We start from the raw sequence: 19,711 nt of genomic DNA, 5'->3' as shown, positions 1-19,711 counted from the left end.
GAAGATGCAGATACAACAAGCTTTAGCCCTCCTCTCTGCAGCTGCCACATATCTCAGCCTTGGGTTTTCCTCTGAAGGAAAGGAATCATCAGCCTCCCACTTTCACCCTCCTTCCACCTCAGCTTCTTAAAGTCTCACTGTCCCTTTACTGCTCCTTTGGTCCTCTTCCTCATCACTCCCTCTGTCCACTGTGGGGAAGGGCGATAATTGTATTCATCCAGAGTGAGTTACCTGTTCCTGAAAAGCATTAGCTTGCTCCTCAAATCCTGCTGTTCGGAAATAATTGACGACATCCATCACAGCCCAGTCGGCAGGATCAGGTGGTCTTCCATTTTCCATGGAACTGCAGGACACAAACCCAGACAGTTGTCAGGGCACTGGGTACATACAAGGTAGGGCCAGGCTCACTGCTTTTCCTCCCAGTGCTGACCTGGGCCAGCTTGCTGGGACCTTGTCCTTCTCTTCTCTCAGAGGACCAGACAGAGCCCAGTCCCCACCCTACACCCTCCAGAAGGGCTGTGATCATTTTCCATTTCTTGGTGTCAGATGATCACTACTCCTACTGGCTCAGTCACTGCTTTCACAATAAACTATTTAACCTTTAATATAAATTCTTCCTCACATACTGGCTTTTTTTTTTTTAAATCAAAGACATTGAGAGTGATCCAGTGACTTTTAGTGACCTGTAGCTGGATATTCATTCTGTACTTTACACTACAATATTCATTTTACAATGTGACTCCAACGTACCTCTCTTCCCATCTCCTGCCACCTTCCTTCTCCCCATCCCTGCACATCAAGGAATAAAACTATCATAGACCCCGCCCTCTCACATTCTGTCCCAGCCTATTTTAATGCCTCCTCTCCTGTCTCTACCTGACAAATTCCCACCATTCCTACTAGCTCAAAGTTCACCTCTTCCCTATTTTCTGGCACTGCCAGGTAATTATTTTAGTTACACTCTCCTCTGAGTTCTAGCACTCCATTCAAACTCTCATTGCAATATCTTCTATACTAGATCATATTCTCTGTTTATTGGACAGTCTCTCCTACTAGAGTGGGCCTGTGGGCTAGAGATACGCATTTGAGATTAAATCACTTCTCATTTTATTATTCCTAGAGTCAAGTGTGTACTTAGGAACTCAATCAATATTGTTCAAATGACTAAACAGGTGACAGTCAAACATCTGCCTGAGAGATTCCATAGTAACCCTTCTCATTTAATTTAGAAAGGAGGGACAGAAGTAAAATAGAGTAAGAATGGCATTGAGCTGCAATTGCTATAACTCTGCCTCATTTCTATGTTTCAGGAATGTCTATCTGATAATCATCTTATCCAAGGTGATCTTCCCAATCACATTGTTCATCTGCTTAAAAGTCTTCCAAGGCTTTCCTTTTCTCTTAGGATAAATTCCAAACAGTGTAAGTGGGCTTAGGAAGTCATTCAGGACAATGGTCCCCACCTCTCTAAGTTAGGAACACACTAGGAAGCTAAACCTACATATTGCTTATTCTTACAAACCTTATAGTCCCATAGAGGAATATTAACCAATAACCATACAGGTAAACACACAGCTGCAAGTTAGGCAAAATGCTGTAAGGACAGATGCACTGTGCTATGACAGACAGACTTTCCTGTGGAAGTTTCCTTTGAGGTAAGGCCCAAAAGGCAGCCAGAAGTTAACTGTAAGGTTATGAAGTCAGGTGAAGATCCTTCCAGGCTCTGTAGCAGGAATACATATAGCCAAGGCAAACCATGCAGGTCACACTGAGGCTTATGGATTTTTGATAAGAGCAATGGGAAGTTGTTGAATGGCCTCACAGAAAGGGGGTGACCTGACCGGATTCATATTTTGAAAAAAGAAGGTATTAGAGAGGAGCCAGAGAGGAACAATCGGTACATATGAAAACTCTGTTGCATTCATCCAAGCCAGAGATCATGGTGACCCAGACTAGAGTGGTGGCTATAGAAACGAAGATAAGAATGTGGATTTAAAAGCTATTTAATGAATAAGATTTGTATAACTCAGTGGTGGACAAGACACAGAGAAGGAAAGGGATATAAGTGTTATGGAACTGAACAGAAGTTGGTACCTTCACCAAAATGGCATCCCTAGGTTTGGTTGGACACACTGAATCTGGAGCTCAAAGAAACGAGTGAGCTGGAAATACACATTTGGGGGACAGAAATTTAGATGGTGATTGAAACATTGAGAGGATGAGCAGAAAACTAGGCTTCAAATTAAAATTAGTTTAACATTTAGTGAAAGTTGAAAATATTCATGTTACTTTGAATAGAAGTGAAATTACCCAAACTTGGGAGGACTACTAAAGATCTTCAGACATCTAAAAGGTAAGAGTCTAGCTATCTCATTCCCAGCAAAATGTTTTGGTCATAGCAAGAAGCTGAAATAATTGATTAAAAAAAATTTAAACCAACTTCTGCTCTTGTTAAAGAAAAGGGAGAAACTGATTAATGGCATATGTGATTGCTCATTTCTCAACAGCACTAAATTTTAAAACATTTAAAGCCAATGCTTACTAGTTGGAAGTGTTTTCTTTTTTGAGTTCAGAGATTGTGACTCTCTAAGCACTGTGTGCCGTGTATCCATGCACCCATATGTGTGTACACACATTATTTCCTAGCATTTAATAGGCAACATACATTTGGGAAAAAAACCTACTTTCACCCTAATGTTGTCAAACATTAATTATGTACTTTTAAAATCAATGCTAAATGTTTTCTTTTTAAGTATTTATGTGCTGGGATTTTCTGTCACTCTAAGAACATAAGCAATCATGAGCTGACACGAGGGACCCTTTTCAAGGTACCATTTTATTTTTCTATTTTGTTTAAGGTGCGTTTGAAGAAATGTCTGGGCAGGAGTTCTTTGTTCTAGCAATTCTTTTAAGTTTTCTAATCATCTCACTTCTGGCAGTGAGCAGAGTCTCACTGGACACACTTTCAAGTGACTGAAAAGTACCTGAATTCACTTTCCCTATGGATGACTTCAATTAGTCACCTTTCCTTATAAAGAATAGTTATCAATTGTAATAACAAAGTATGTTACATTGTGATTTTAGGATGAGAGGCTTTCCTGATTCTTATTCTGTTGTAACATCACCACTTTCATAATTCTGAAATATCACGAGTACCAACAATACCACAGATAATAAGGACTTCATAAAACTGATGACCATGAAGCACAGGAGTGACATGAAACTGAGAACTCTCACACGTATAAGGTGAGGGAATCTAACTGGAAGAAATAAGGGCTAGAAACCAATCAATACATTTCAAGATTATTCTACATAAGGTTAAGTCTGATGACCCCCAAATCACACTAATTTAGAAAAAAATGACATTAGATAATTCATTTCCTGAGAAGAAAATCCTATCTTCTTGTAGCTTCCCAGCACCTCGCACAGAACTGACTGGTACATAATTTATATATAGCAGAGACACTGTTACATTAAATGAACTAACAACCAGAAAGCACTTACAGTCTATGAAATGCTCTTTAGAAAAGCTCAGAAAGGGTAAGAAACTCACCCAAAGTGTATAATAAGATAAAGCCAGGATTGAATTCTAGACATGCTTGGCTCCAACCTATCCTTTTCCCATTGTACTTCTTTACTGATTCAACAACTACTTACTGAATGCCCATAGTCTGCTCAGTACTGTGCTAGATGCAGGGTTACCAGGATCAAGAATGTATAGTTCCTGCCCTTGAGGAGCTGGCAATCTCGGGAGGGAAAGCAGTTGGAAACGGCTGACCCTAAGAAATACTAGCATTGAGAGGTGAATAAAGTGCAACTGAAGACACATGCAATGGAGGGCATATTAGTTTTGTCTAAATTGAACACTTGAAGATTCTCTATGTCGATTTAAAAGAACACCTATGGCTCCAAACACACCCTGAGCTGGGACTCAGGATTTGCTGAGGCATGTGCACTCACGTGCATATCACAGCTTGTACACTGCTGATAATAAAGCAAGATGGATGATTTCATTGAGCCCTTCCAGGGGTTTTAGTGATGGTTTTAAGGAACTACTAGAGATGGAATGTAGCATGAAGGTGGTGGTGAGGTGGAGGCTGGGGGTAGTCAAAGCCAAAGCCAAATAATATCTGGCATGGGAACATTTTGGGGGATAGATTAAAGTGACACTTATTCCTTCAGGGAAGGCAAAGTCTCTCCTCAAGGAGTGATATTTATAGCCAAACTCAGACTCTTAATCTTGTTCCTTTATAAGTGGTCCATTCTCTCCATATCCTTTCTTATAATGTGTGCATATCAGACTCCAGAAGCAATTTAAATAGCACTTTTTAAAACACCTCCCAGTTGGTGGCTCCATTGTGGCTGCTAATTTTGCACTGAAAATGAGACAACAGATAGGAAAGTTCCATTGTCTTTGGGTATTTATTATTTGCTATCATCATAGCAAAATGTTTCTTAGAAAATAATACATATTAAGATAATAAACCCTGAGTATTTTTCCAGGCATTGGAATTTTTATAAAATATGTATTTTTCCTTATTATAAAAATCAGCAAGAAATGAAGGACATAATTTGTCTTTAATTTCCTCTATTAATCAAATAAATGTTTCCATTTAACCCAGTCACCTTTTAGCCTTTGTGCATATGGTTAGGTACGTCATGCGCTGATAAAATTCTATCATGTGTGAATAATTCACACTAGGAAGTGATTATCCTTTAATTAAACAATCACCTCACTTTGAAAGAGAGCCAAAGAGATGTGATCATGGGGACAGAAATGCCATAAATAACCATTTGGCAGATATAATACAGATTAATTGAAGACTTTTTCACATGGGCACATCATAATTTTAAGTGTTGTCAGCAACATTTAAATGTCTCCATTTCCCTTTACATGAAGGCAGGTGGGAAATAGTTGAAATTTTCTCTAAATCTAGCACATGTGTATTTTATGGTTGGTGCTTATGATATTATAGATTCTGAAGGTTAGTCAGGCTAAAAAGGTACTCTAGATAAATAGAATCCACATGTGATTTTATAACTATTATATTCATTCACTGCATTTCTATTTCAAACTTCAGAGGAAAAAATACTTTAAACACTGGTTAACATATTATGGTGATATTTTTGGCATATTACTCTTTTTTTACAATTTTGAGTGTTACTTATTTTTATACTTAAAAAATGCACTCTAATTTTGTACTGCCTTAATCTTTATACCTTATTTTAAAATTAAATTACCCTGCTCTTTGCCCATGTCTTAAAACAGCCTTTGGCTAAAAGCAATTTAATTCTGATTCTAATAAATTAATATCGATCCCTTTGCCTATAACATATCTAAGAATGAAGAAACTAAATGAGCTTAGTTTTCTCCTCTATTCTTCTTCTCCTCTCCCTTCATACTAACAGGCAGGGATCTGGCTAAAATGCAGGTCCAAAAAGAGAAAGGATGAGTCAAAGGCTCTTGACAGGACATTTTTCATTTAAAAATATTCAGGCAAACAGGAGTTGACTACAGTATGATGAAATGATGAAAGCACTGGAAAAGCAAAGAATTCATCAAGATTTCTATATCTTTTAAATTCTTGAGTTTAGCATTCAGAGTCCTGATTCAAAAGTGGCTTTCTAATTTGTACCAAAATGCAACTGGGCAATAGCCTAGACTTCCCCCTGTCCATGGCTTTGCTTGTGTCACTCGGTCCTTTCTGTTAAACTTTGAGGGATTACAGTCCTACTCATTTTAAAAAGGTTTACCATTTAAATGTTCCCTTCCAATTACCTGCAATTAATATTTTACTCCAAACATTGATAGACAAATGTTAATCTGTTACTATGAGCCAGCTCCTTAATAAGCATTGTAAACTCATAGCCTAATGAAAAGGATAATCTCAAATCAGTTGTGACATGAAGAGAGTCATGTTTGTTCCAAAAATTAGAGAACAGAGTGAATAGATGACAGAGGAAGATGGGAAGGTAACATAGCAGTCTGAGTTAGACCATGCTAAGTGGGTGGACTAGAGGCTCTGGAGCTATGAATCAGCTCCAAGACCAGAAGCAGGAGCTGGGGACAAGAGGGGAAGCTTCTTATATCATTTCTTCCTTCTATGATAGGTATCTTCCCTTGGCTGCTGGTTTTTCTCTGAAGTCACACAGCATTCTGTACTTGGATACCTCTCCCCAGTACCCCATCTCATCTTTCTGAAAATAAGTATCCTATAAACAGCCTTTTTTCTTACCTGTTAACTTCTAGCATAAATAAAATCTTCAACTAAAATAAATACAGATACTTCTTTGAAGAGGACTCATTGAATTTCTAGGGTTTATTTATTACTGGATAAAATTCATGCCAAATACAAACATGAATATTTCATATCCTTATTATTAATGTTTAAAAAGTGGCCTAGACACTGCCTAAAGAACTCTCAATTCCTGCCATGAGCCACAGCACAGTGGTCACTACTCCAAAGAACTTAGGTATAGCTTAATCACTTAGACAAACTTGATTTTCCTTCTATAGGGATTGCAATAGCAAGACAGAAACTGTGTAGAAAACAGCAGCATTCAAAGACATATAGGGCATGTCTATAAATTCTGCTGGCCTTGACTGAAACCCCTGTTGTTTTCACACTGAAAATATGATATCTTAATATGTATAATTTTATACATTTTTACTCTTTTGAAATGTATATTTCATGAAGGCTATTATTTGCTATAGACAAAATGGTATAACTAAAAAAAACAATAAACAGACTCAATTCTTAACTCAAGTTATCACTTAATTGAAAGGTATAGTCAATCACTTATCACAAGGTTATATATCAGAATGAACAGATAGCAATAAAGTATTAACATGTTTATTTTAGCTTTTCTAAGAAAAAAACCCCAAACTGTACCAGCTATAAGTATCATTATTAACTTCTAATTATTATCCACATTCAAGAAATCATTCAACACAGAAACAGTGAACTGGAATGCACTGTAGAACAAATAGACCTAACAGCCCCCTACAAAACATTCATCCCCCAAACAGCAGAACACAATTCTTATCAAGCATGCATGCAACATTCTCCAGGAAAAGCTCATGTTAGTCACAAAACAAGTCTTAACAAATTTAAGAAAACTATAATCATACCAGCTATCTTTTTACCACAATGGAAAAAAAAACCCTAGAAATCAGAAGAAGAAAATCTGGAAATTCACAAATATGAATTTGTGGGACTTAAGAGACACACTCTAAACAACAATGGATCAAATAAGAGATCAAAAGATAAATTAGAAACTGAGATAGGTGAAAATGAAAACACAACATATCAAAACTTAGGCAGGCAGTACAAGCAATACTAGTACTAAGAGATGTTTATAATCATAAATGCCCATCTTAAAAAAGAAAAGCTCAAATAAAACTTTATAAACCAAGGGAATTAGCAGAAGAAAAGAAATAATAAAGATTTGAGGGGAAATAAATAGAGAATGAAAAAACAATAGAAAAAAACACAATGATTCTAAGAGTTGACTCTTGAAGATAAAAGCCAAAGTGACACATCTTTAGTAGACTAAGAAAAGGATAGAAAAGACTCAAACAAAACAAAAATGGAAAAAAGATATTACAACTGATGTTACAGGAATGAGAAGTATCATAAGAGACTACCATAAGCAATTATAAGCCAACAAATTGGGTAAACTAGAAAACATGGATAAATTACTAGGAACATACAACATATCAAGACTTAATTATGAAGAAATAAAAAATAGGAGCAGATGTAACTAGTAAGGAGATTGTGTCAGTAACCGAAAAACCTTCCAGCAAAGAAAAGCCCAGAACCATCTGGTTTCACTGGAGAATTTTATCATTTAAGAAAGAGTTCATTCCAATATTTCTCAAATACTTCCAAGAAGCTAAAAAGAAGGAAATACATTTTTTTTATTTTTTTTTTATGTTTATACCAACTTTATTCATAATTGCCCAAACCTGGAAGCCACCAAGATATCCTTTTTTTTTGTGCCTCTTTTTTTAAAAAAAAAAATGTTATTTTTAGATATGCATAAAAGTAGAGTGTATTTTGATACATTACACATACATGGAGTATAGCTTTTTCTATACTTTTTTTTTCACCTTAAAAGAATAATGCACCATAACCAAATGTGGTTTATTTCTGGGAAACAAGGACAGTTGAACATGAAAAATTAATCGCTATGATGCACCACATTAACAGAATGAAAAATAAAAATTTCCGGAGGCCTAGCGCTCGCTCTGGGAGCAGCCGCCTCACCCGCCCGGTTCCTAACCACGTGGCCGCAGCTACCCGGCTCCACAGGTGGCCCCGCGGCAGGTGCAGAAGTCAAGTCCTGAGGAGGGAAGATGGCGGCGAAGAGAGTGCATCACCCCAGTGCGCCGAGTCACTGAGCGGGAGAAAGGCTATCTTGTTGGGAATTTCCAGTGAAATTGAGGTGCTCCAGAATCTAGGGGTCAGATTTCCATCGTGGGAGGTTCGGCTGTGGGAGCTCCATTTCTCCGCACGGAGGGTCGCATAGCCTGACAGGCAATCGCCCCTCGGCTGGAGTCTGTGGCGCGCGCTGGGGAGCGGCAAGGTGCTGGAGTGGGGGAGCAGCGATATGGGTTCGGGGGGCTCCCGCCAGTGGTACATTGGCAGCGCTGAGTGCTGAGTTCCGGCTTTGAGACAGAGGAGAGAAGTGGGCCAGATTGGTTCCAGACACCGGTCGGACCACAGAGGAGGACAGCAGCCGCCATTTCGGAGAGATGATGTAATCATCCCCATGTTCTACTGATCTCAGCTCATTCAGCTATGGAACAGGTGATTTCAGGCTGGTACTTGCCTGCGTCTAGCAGACAGATTTCTTGATCAGGCTCGGGACTGGGGATCTTGTGGAGAATACTCCTAGAGGCTCGTGCCTGGCAAGGCGTGTGCCGGGCACTGAGCAGCTGGATTCTGGTTCCTGGGGCTAACCTGGCCCAGGTCTGAGGAAACTGCGGAGACTGCCGGGGGAGGCCAGCTCCAACTGGAGTGTGCGCTGAGCTTGGGGAGACTGGGTTCTGACTCCCGGAACAGTTTTGGCCTGGGGCTGGGGAACCCATGGGGGTCGCTCGCTGGAGCCAGCTCCCAGTGGAGAGTGTATCGGGATCCGAGAGGCGGGGTTCTGGCTACCTAAGCTGCTTTGGCCCAAGGCTAGGGAACTGGCTGTGACTGCTTCTCAGTCAGGCTCCTGCTGGGTGCTGTGGGGCAGAGTGGAGCTTCCACCTGCGCCCAGAGCAGGCCAAGTGACCTGCCGGCGTGGTATCATGACACACCAAACGCAGCTGGGGCTGAAGAGAGTAGCCGCCCACGCCTAGAATAGGACCAGCGACCCTGCGGCGCAGTAGCCAAGTAACCTCATTTGGAGTAGGGGCTGTGCAGAGCTGACATCTGAGCAAGCAGGGCAGGCAGATCTGCGGCCCACTGGAAAGACAGGCCAGGTAGCTTGCCAGCGTGGTGGACACGTAACACCAAGGCAGTCGCGTCACACTGGTTGGAGTGGGGGTGGAGCAGGGTCGCCGCCCGGGTCCGGAGGGGGCTCAGTGACCCGTTGGAGAGGTAGTCAGGTACCTCCATTGGGAGTGGGGGCTGTGTAGAACTGCGACCCACTGGCCTAGAGGCCTGCCAGCGTGGTAGACACATCACACCAATTGGAGTGGGGACCCAGCAGAGCCGCCACCCACATCCAGATCAGGACCAACGACCCCAGGGCGTGGTAGTTATGTTACCACAATTGGAGTGGGGGCAGAGCAGAGCCGCCACCCGTGCCCACAGTGGGGGGTAGACCTGCGACCGATCAGCATGGTAGACAGATCACCCTAATTAGAGGAGGAGCAGAGCCACTACCCGCCCTGCAAGGGAGACTTCCCAACTATACAAGAGCAACATAAATAAATAGGGGGTAAATTTCAAAAACACAACAGTTGCACCAAGCAGAAAGAAACGCGAGCAGTATGAAAAGACAAGGAAAGAAAGGACCACAAGCAATGCAGGTCAACTCAACTTTAGAAGAGGTAATAGCTGCAACAGATGGAATGTCAGATAGAGAGGTCAGGATATACATGCTTCAGATGATCTGGAGTCTCAAGGAAGACATGAGACAGCAAAATCAGACAATGAAAGATCACATTGACAAACAAATCCAGGAAGTAAAAGATCAATTTCACAGGGAGATAGAGGTAAAAAAAACAAACAAATAGAAATCCTAGAAATGCAGGAAACAATAAACCAACTTAAAAACTCAATTGAGAATACTACCAGCAGAGTAGATCACTTAGAAGAGAGAACATCAGACAATGAAGACAAAGTATTTCAACTGGAAAAGAACATAGACAGCTCAGCAAGTCTGCTAAGAAACCATGAGCAGAACATCCAAGAATTATGGGACAATATCAAAAGACCAAATTTAAGAGTCATTGGGATACAGGAAGGCACAGAGCTCCATACCAAAGGAATAAACAGTCTATTCAGTGAAATAATACGAGAAAACTTCCCAGACTTGAAGAATGAGACAGAATCCCAAATCGTAGAAGCCTACAGGACGCCAAATGTGCAAAATCATAAGAGATCCACACCTAGACACATTATAATGAAGATGTCCAACATACAGAATAAGGAGAGAATTTTAAAAGCTGCAAGAGAAAGAAAGCAGATTACATTTAGGGGTAAACCAATCAGGATAACAGCTGATCTCTCAACACAGACTCTGAAAGCTAGAAGATCGTGGAATAACATATTTCAAACACTGAACGAAAATGGGTTCCAACCAAGAATCGTGTATCCGGCGAAATTAAGCTTCAGGATAGAAGATGAAATTAAAACCCTCCACGATAAACAAAAGTTAAAAGAATTCGCAGCTAGAAAACCATCTCTTCAAAAAATCCTTGGCAAAACATTACAGGAAGAGGAAATGGAAAATAACATTGAAAACCAACAATGGGAGGTAGGACAGTAAAGGGGGGAAAGTAGTCAAAGAGGATAACAAATCAGGTTTAGTAACATCAATAAACAAATATGGCTAGAAGAACAAACCATATCTCAATAATAACCCTAAATGTTAATGGCTTAAACTCACCAATCAAGAGACACAGGCTAGTAGAATGGATCACAAAACAAGACCCAACAATATGCTGCCTACAGGAGACGCATCTGATAGGAAAAGATATACATAGACTGAAGGTGAAAGGTTGGGAAAAATCATACCACTCATATGGACTGCGGAAACAAGCAGGAGTGTCCATACTCATATCTAATAAAATAGATTTCAAGCCAAAGTTAATCAAAAGGGATAAAGAAGGACACTTCATACTGCTCAAGGGAACCATACACCAACAAGACATAACAATCATAAATATATATGCCCCAAATAATGGTGCAGCTGTGTTCATCAAGCAAACTCTTCCCAAGTTCAAGAGTCTAATAGACCACCATACAATAATCATGGGAGACTTCAACACACCTCTCTCACCACTGGACAGATCTTCCAAACAAAAGTTAAATAAGGAAACTATAGAACTCAATAACACAATTAACAACCTAGACTTAATTGACATATATAGACTATACCACCCAACATCAAGTAGTTACACTTTTTTCTCAGCAGCACATGGAACCTTCTCAAAAATAGACCATATATTATGTCACAGGGCAACTCTTAGACAATATAAAGGGGTAGAGATAATACCATGCATCTTATCTGATCACAATGGAATGAAACTGAAAATCAATGATAAAAGAAGGAAGGAAAAATCAAGCATCACTTGGAGAATGAACAATAGGTTGCTGAATGAACAATGGGTTTTAGAAGACATCAAGGAGGAAATTAAAAACTTCCTAGAGTTAAATGAAAACACAGACACAACATATCGGAATCTATGGGACACATTGAAAGCAGTTCTAAGAGGAAAATTCATTGCTTGGAGTTCATTCCTCAAAAAAAGAAAAAACCAACAAATAAATGATCTCATACTTCATCTCAAAATCCTAGAAAAAGAAGAGCAAAACAACAGCAAAAGAAGTAGAAGGCAAGAAATAATTAAAATCAGAGCTGAAATTAATGAAATTGAAACAAAAGAAACAATTGAAAAAATTGACAAAACTAAAAGTTGGTTCTTTGAAAAAATAAATAAAATTGACAGACCCTTAGCCATGCTAACGAAGAGAAGAAGAGAGAGAACCCAAATTACTAGCATAAGGGATGAAAAAGGCAATATTACAACAGACACTTCAGAAATACAGAAGATAATCAGAAATTATTTTGAATCCTTATATTCCAATAAAATAGAAGATAGTGAAGGCATGGATAAATTCCTTAAGTCTTATGATCTGCCCAGATTGAGTCTGGAGGATATAGACAACATAAACAGACCAATAACAATAGAGGAAATAGAAGAAACCATCAAAAGATTACCATCTAAGAAAAGCCCAGGACCGGATGGGTATACAGCAGAGTTTTACAAAACCTTTAAAGAGGAACTAACACCAATACTTTTCAAGCTATTTCAGGAAATAGAAAAAGAGGGAGAACTTCCAAATTCATTCTACGAGGCCAACATCACCCTGATTCCGAAACCAGACAAAGACACCTCAAAGAAAGAAAACTACAGACCAATATCTCTAATGAACCTTGAAGCAAAAATCCTCAATAAAATTCTGGCGAATCAGATTCAAATACATATCAAAAAAATTATACACCATGATCAAGTAGGATTCATCCCTGGGATGCAAGGCTGGTTCAATATACAGAAATCAATAAATGTTATTCACCACATCAATAGACTTAAAAATAAGAACCATATGATCATCTCGATAGATGCAGAAAAAGCATTCGACAAAGTACAGCATCCCTTTATGTTCAAAACTCTAGAAAAATTAGGGATAACTGGATCATACCTCAACATTGTAAAAGCAATCTATGGTAAGCCACAGGCCAGCATCATTCTGAATGGAGAAAAATTGAAGGCATTCCCTCTAAGATCTGGTACAAGACAGGGATGCCCTCTCTCACCACTTCTGTTCAACATAGTCCTTGAAACACTGGCCAGAGCAATTAGGCAGACGAAAGAAATTAAAGAAATTAAAGGCATAAAAATAGGAAAAGAAGAACTTAAATTATCACTATTTGCAGATGATATGATTCTATACCTAGCAGACCCAAAAGGGTCTACAAAGAAGCTATTAGAGCTAATAAATGAAGTCAGCAAAGTGGCAGGATATAAGATCAACACGCATAAATCAAAGGCATTCCTGTATATCAGCGACAAATCCTCTGAAACGGAAATGAGGACAACTACTCCATTCACAATATCCCCCCAAAAAATAAAATACTTGGGAATCAACCTAACAAAAGAGGTGAAAGATTTATACAATGAAAATTACAGAACCCTAAAGAAAGATATAGAAGAAGACCTTAGAAGATGGAAAAATATACCCTGCTCATGGATAGGCAGAACTAACATCATCAAAATGGCGATATTACCAAAAGTTCTCTATAAGATCAATGCAATGCCAATCAAAATCCCAACAGCATATCTTGTAGAAATAGATAAAAGAATCATGAAATTCATATGGAATAATAAAAGACCCATAATAGCAAAAACAATACTAAGCAGGAAGTGTGAATCAGGCGGTATAGCGATACCAGACTTCAAATTATACTACAGAGCAATAGTAACAAAAACAGCATGGTACTGGTACCAAAACAGGCGGGTGGACCAATGGTACAGAATAGAGGACACAGTAACCAATCCACAAAACTACAACTATCTTATATTTGATAAAGGGGCTAAAAGCATGCAATGGAGGAAGGATAGCATCTTCAACAAATGGTGCTGGGAAAACTGGAAATCCATTTGCATCAAAGTGAATCTGAATCCCTATCTCTCGCCATGCACAAAAGTTAACTCAAAATGGATCAAGGAGCTTGATATTAAATCAGAGACACAGCATCTGATAGAAGAAAAAGTTGGTTATGATCTACATGCTGTGGGATCAGGCTCCAAATTCCTCAATAGGACACCCATAGCGCAAGAGTTAACAACTAGATTCAACAAATGGGACTTACTCAAACTAAAAAGTTTTTTCTCAGCAAAAGAAACAATAAGAGAGATAAACAGGGAGCCTACATCCTGGGAACAACTCTTTACTCCACACACTTCAGATAGAGCCCTAATAACCAGAATATACAAAGAACTCAAAAAAATTAGACAATAAGATAACAAATAACGCAATCAATAAATGGGCCAAGGACCTGAACAGACACTTCTCAGAGGAGGACATACAATCAATCAACAAGTACATGAAAAAATGCTCACCATCGCTAGCAGTCAGAGAAATGCAAATCAAAACTACCCTAAGATACCATCTCACTCCAGTAAGACTGGCAGCCATTAGGAAGTCAAACAACAATAAGTGCTGGAGAGGATGCGGGGAAAAGGGCACTCTTGTTCATTGTTGGTGGAACTGCAAATTGGTGCAGCCAATTTGGAAAGCAGTATGGAGATTTCTTGGAAAGCTGGGAATGGAACCACCATTTGACCCAGCTATTCCCCTTCTCGGTCTATTCCCTAAAGACCTAATAAGAGCATGCTACAGGGACAGTGCTACATCGATGTTCATAGCAGCTCAATTCACGATAGCAAGACTGTGGAATCAGCCTAGATGCCCTTCAATAGATGAATGGATAAAAAAATGTGGCATTTATACACAATGGAGTATTACTCTGCATTAAGAAATGACAAAATCATAGAATTTGGAGGGAAATGGATGGCATTAGAGCAGATTATGCTAAGTGAAGCTAGTCAATCTTTAAAAAACAAATACCAAATAACTCCTTTGATATAAGGGGAGTAAACAAGGACAGGGTAGGGATGAAGAGCTTGAGAAGAAGATTTACATTAAACAGGGATGAGAGGTGGGAGGGAAAGGGAGTGAGAAGGGAAATTGCATGGAAATGGAAGGCGATCCTCAGGGTTATACAAAATGACATATAAGAGGAAAGGAGGGGTAAGACAAGATAATACAAATGGAAGAAATGATTTACAGTAGAAGGGGTAGAGAGAGAAAAGGGGAGGGGAGGGGAGGGGAGGGGGGATAGTAGAGAATAGGACAGACATCAGAATACATCAGACACTAGAAAGGTAATATGTCAATCAATAGAAGGGTAATTGATGTGATACAGCAATCTGTATACAGGGTAAAAGTGGGAGTTCATAACCCACTTGAATCAAACCGTGTAATATGATGTATTAAGAACTATGTAATGTTTTGAACGACCAATAATAAAATAAAAAAAATACAAATTTCATGATCCTCTTGATACAGAAAGTGTTTGATAAAATTCAACACCTTTTTAGATGAAATCATTATACACAATCGATTCTTGCATTCCCATGGTATTACAGCACTATTCACAGAAGCTAAGATAGGGAATCAACCTGGAGGATAGTTTCCTCTCCATCAATGGATAAATAAAGAAAATGTTGTATATAGACACAATGGAATATTACTCAGCCATAAAAAGAATGGAACTAGAAATTATTATGTAAGTGAAAAAAGCCAGACACAGAAATAAAAATACCACATCATGTTGAATAATGTTTTCACTCATTTGTGGAAACTAAATGTCAATCCTACAAAAAATGGAGTAGAATAGTGGTCACTGGAGACTAGGAAGGGATGGGAGTAAGGGAGAATGAAAAGAAATTAAGGGACACTAAAACACAGCGAGAGTTTGTTTTGATTTTTTATAGCACAGTAGGGGTAAAATTACTTGTTAAAAAATCCATGGTATATTTCAAAATGACTAGAAGAGTTTGAAATTCCAAATACATAAGATGATTCACATTTGTAGAGATGGAAGTGCTTATTACTCTGATTTAATTATTATATGGCTATACATATATCAAATTTTAATGAACTCCAAAAAGATGTACAAATGTCTCAAAAAAATTTGATACTCTTTCACAATAAAAACTCTCAACTTTACTTCATCTCAGTAAAGACCATATATCAAAAGACTATAGCTAACACCATATTCAATGGTGAAAACTGAAAGCCTTTCCATGAATTTCAGTAACAAGGCAAGGATGCCATCCTTGCCACTTTTATTCAACATAGTGCTGAAAGTCCCACCAGGAGCCACAGCACTGCAAGTACTACCTCTTGCAAAAAGGCAAGAAAAAGAAATAAAAGCATCCAAATTAGAAAGAAAGAAATGTTCCCATTTACAGCTGATATGATTTTATGTATATAAAATCCTAAACTGTCCACAGAAAAGTTGTTACAACTAATGCATTTTAGTAAAATTGCAGTATACAAATCAGCATATAAAAATTAGTTGTATTTCTATACTGTGGTAATGAACCACCTGAAAATAAAATTAGAGAAACAATTCCATTTATGATAGTATCAAAAAAGCACAAAATATTTAGCAATGTTTTAAGCAATTAAAGAAGTGACCCATTGAAAATCATCAAACATTGATGAAAGAAATTAAAGAAGACACAAACAGAAACAGATCTGATGTTTATAGATCAGAGGACTTAATATTGTTCAAATGTCTAAGTACCCAAAGAAATCTATGGATTCAATGCAATTCCTACCAACATCTCCATAACATTTCTTATAGAAATTAAAAATATAGAAATTAAAATTAAAAATAATTGGTTCACCTAGAACCAAAGCAGACCTTAAACAGTCAAAATTGTCTTGAAAAGGAACAAAGCTGCAGGCATCACACTTTTGGTTTCAAAACACATTACAAAGCTTCAGTATATTTAAGCAGCATGGTACTGGCATAAAGGTAGACATATAGACCAGGGAGAACTGGGGCTGTAGCTCAGTGACAGAGTGCATTAGCACCAAAAAAGAAAGAAAATGGGCACATAGCTCAATGTCACAGAACAGAAAATCTAGAAATAAATTCACACACATATGGTCAAATAATCTTTAACATGGGTGCCATGAAACACAATGGGAAAAGGACACTGTGTTCAACAAATGTCACTGGGAAAACTGGACATTGATATGCAAAATAATGAAATTATCTTGCCCTTAAGTGCATATCAATTAAAAATGGATTAAAGATCTATAAACAGAAGATCTGAAACTATAAAACTCCTAGAAGAAAACACAGGGGGAAAACCTCAAGACATTGTTCTTGGTGAGATTTTGTGGATAAGTTGACCAAAACACAGGCAACAAAAGCAAAAATAGACAAGTGGGACTACACCAAACTAAAAGCTTTCTGCCCAGCAAAGTAAACAATCAATAGACTAAGAGGGTAGTCTGTGGAATGGGGAAAAAATTAGCAAACCATATTTCTGATATATCCAAAATATGTAAGGATCTCCTCAATAGCAAAAATACTAATAACTCTATTGGAAAATAGTCTAAGGACTTGAATATATATATCTCTTCAAAGAAGACACAAATGACCAACAGGTATATGAAAGAAGGCTCAGTGACACTGATCATCAGGAAAGCCACAATGAGATATAATTTCACAATATTTAGGATGCTCCTATCAAAAGAACAATGACAAATGCTGGCAAAATGAGGATAAATTGGAACCCTTGAATTCTGTTTGTGGGAATGCAAAAATGGTACATCTGCTATGGAAAATAATATGTTGGTTCTTCAACAAATTAAAAATAGAACTACCATATGATTCAGCACTTCAACTTCTGGGTGTTATCTGAAAGTATTGAAATTGAGATATCAAAGAGATATTAACACTCCCATGTTCAGGGCAGCACCATTAACAAGAGCCAATATGTGTAACAACTGAAATGCCCATTATTTCATGAATGCCTAAAAAAAAAAAAAAGGAAAATATTTTCATTTGTGGCAACATGGAAGAACCTTGAGGAAATTATGCTACTGAAATAAGCCAACCATAGAAAGACAAATTCTACATGATTCTAATTAAATGAAATATCTAAAATAATCAAACTTAATGAGGCAAATAATAGAATAGTGGCTGATAGGGTTCGGAGGCTCTACCTCTGAATAGCAACAGGCTGTTGCTAATCAACTTGCATAAAACTTTAGTTGTACAAAATGAATAAGTTCTAGAGATCTGCTATACAACACTGTGGCTAAGCATAACAATACTGTATAATACTCTTGAAATTTTAAGAGGGTGAATTCCATAATAAGATTTTTTGGAAAGAAATGAAAGAAGGAAGGGAGGGAGGGAGGGGAGGGAGGAGGAAGAAGTCATAGCACATTCTAACTTATTCTACTGTGTATCTGCAGAAGGGTCACAACATCAAACCCTGATTAAAAAGATCACTTTTCAGGTTTGAATATTGGCTTCAATTTGTTTCCTTACTTTCTATTTAGCTATTTATTATGTGTTGAAAGTTTTATTCTACTTTCCTTTGCTTTCAGTATAAAGCTTTTTAGCATCACGATCACCCTCCACGACAGATTGCCACTCCCTGAGAAGAAGAGTATACCAGGAATCATTATGTAACTGCAGTCAGACAGAGTCAGGGCAGCTCGTGGTTAGGAAGAGACAAAAGTTGACATGATGGAAAGAAAGCACCGGGAACGAGCTAATAAGCTGGATAAAAACTCTTCATTGCTTTCAAAGAACATGCATTCAAGGACTGCTGATTAACGTGATGCTGCTGGAGAAGAGGTTTAAGAGTATGTAAACAAAAGCCGAAGCAGTGATCAGGCACACATTTACTACTTACTTAAGTTTCCCATTCCTCTCTCCCTGAGGAGCCAGAGCAGCCTTCCAGGAAAACAACCAAAACCCCATGAAATAATTTACTCAATTTTTAAAATTTTTTAAAATTTTATTTACTCTTGTTAGTTATATATGACAGCAGAATGCAATTCAATTCATATTACACAAATAGGGCAAAAATTTTCATGATTCTGGCTGAACACAAAGTAGAATCACACCATTCATTTTTTCATATATGTACTTAGGGTAATGATGTCCATCTCATTCCACTGTCTTTCCTACAGTCATTCCCCTTCTCCCCTCCCTCCCCTTTGCCCTATCTAAAGTTCCCTCTATTCCTCCAATGCTCCCTGCCCCATCCATTATGAATCAGCATCCTTTTTTTCAGAGAAGACATTCAGCATTTGTTTTTTGGGGATTGGCTTGCTTCACTTAGCATTATATTCTCCAACTACATCCATTTAACCTGCAAATGCCATGATTTTATATATCCTTTAATGCTGAGTAATATTCCATTGTGTGTGTGTATGTATGTGTATATATATATAGATTTTTTTTTCTTTATCGGTTCATCTACTTAAAGGTATCTAGATTGGATCCACAATTTAGCTATTGTATATTGTGCTGCTATAAACATTGATGTGGCTGTGTCCCTGTAGTATGCTGTTTTTAAGTCCTTTGGTTATAGACCAAGGAGAGGGATAGCTGGGTCAAATTCCCAGATTTCCCAGGAATCTCCATACTGCTTTCCATATTGGCTGCACCAATTTGCAGTCCCACCAGCAATCTAAGAGTGTGCCCTTTTCCCCACGTTCTCGCCAACACTTATTGTTGTTTGTATTCTTAACAGCTGCCAGTCTGACTGGAGTGAGATGAAATCTCAGAGTAGTTTTGACTTGCATTTCTCTAACTGCTAGAGATGTTGAACATTTTTTCATATATTTGTTGGTAGATTGTATATCATCTTCTGAGAAGAGTC

The 19,711-nt window shown here is 38.2% G+C and overlaps 1 protein-coding gene across 2 annotated transcripts in view; it reads right to left on the bottom strand.

Moving 5' to 3' along the window:
• Samd13 (sterile alpha motif domain containing 13) overlaps positions 1 to 19,711 on the bottom strand; it is a 57,411-nt gene that overhangs the window by 16,483 nt on the left and 21,217 nt on the right. For both annotated transcript variants that reach the window (XM_026406147.2, XM_026406148.2), the window contains exon 3: positions 232 to 343. In XM_026406147.2, coding sequence (XP_026261932.1) covers positions 232 to 343 — 112 coding nt within the window. The remainder of the gene's footprint in view (positions 1 to 231; positions 344 to 19,711) is intronic.

This window comes from Urocitellus parryii, chromosome 11 (genome assembly GCF_045843805.1).
Source record: "Urocitellus parryii isolate mUroPar1 chromosome 11, mUroPar1.hap1, whole genome shotgun sequence".
Classification (NCBI taxonomy): domain Eukaryota; kingdom Metazoa; phylum Chordata; class Mammalia; order Rodentia; family Sciuridae; genus Urocitellus; species Urocitellus parryii.
Note: the sequence above shows the minus strand (reverse complement) of the source record. Positions and strands in the feature narration are given on the sequence as shown.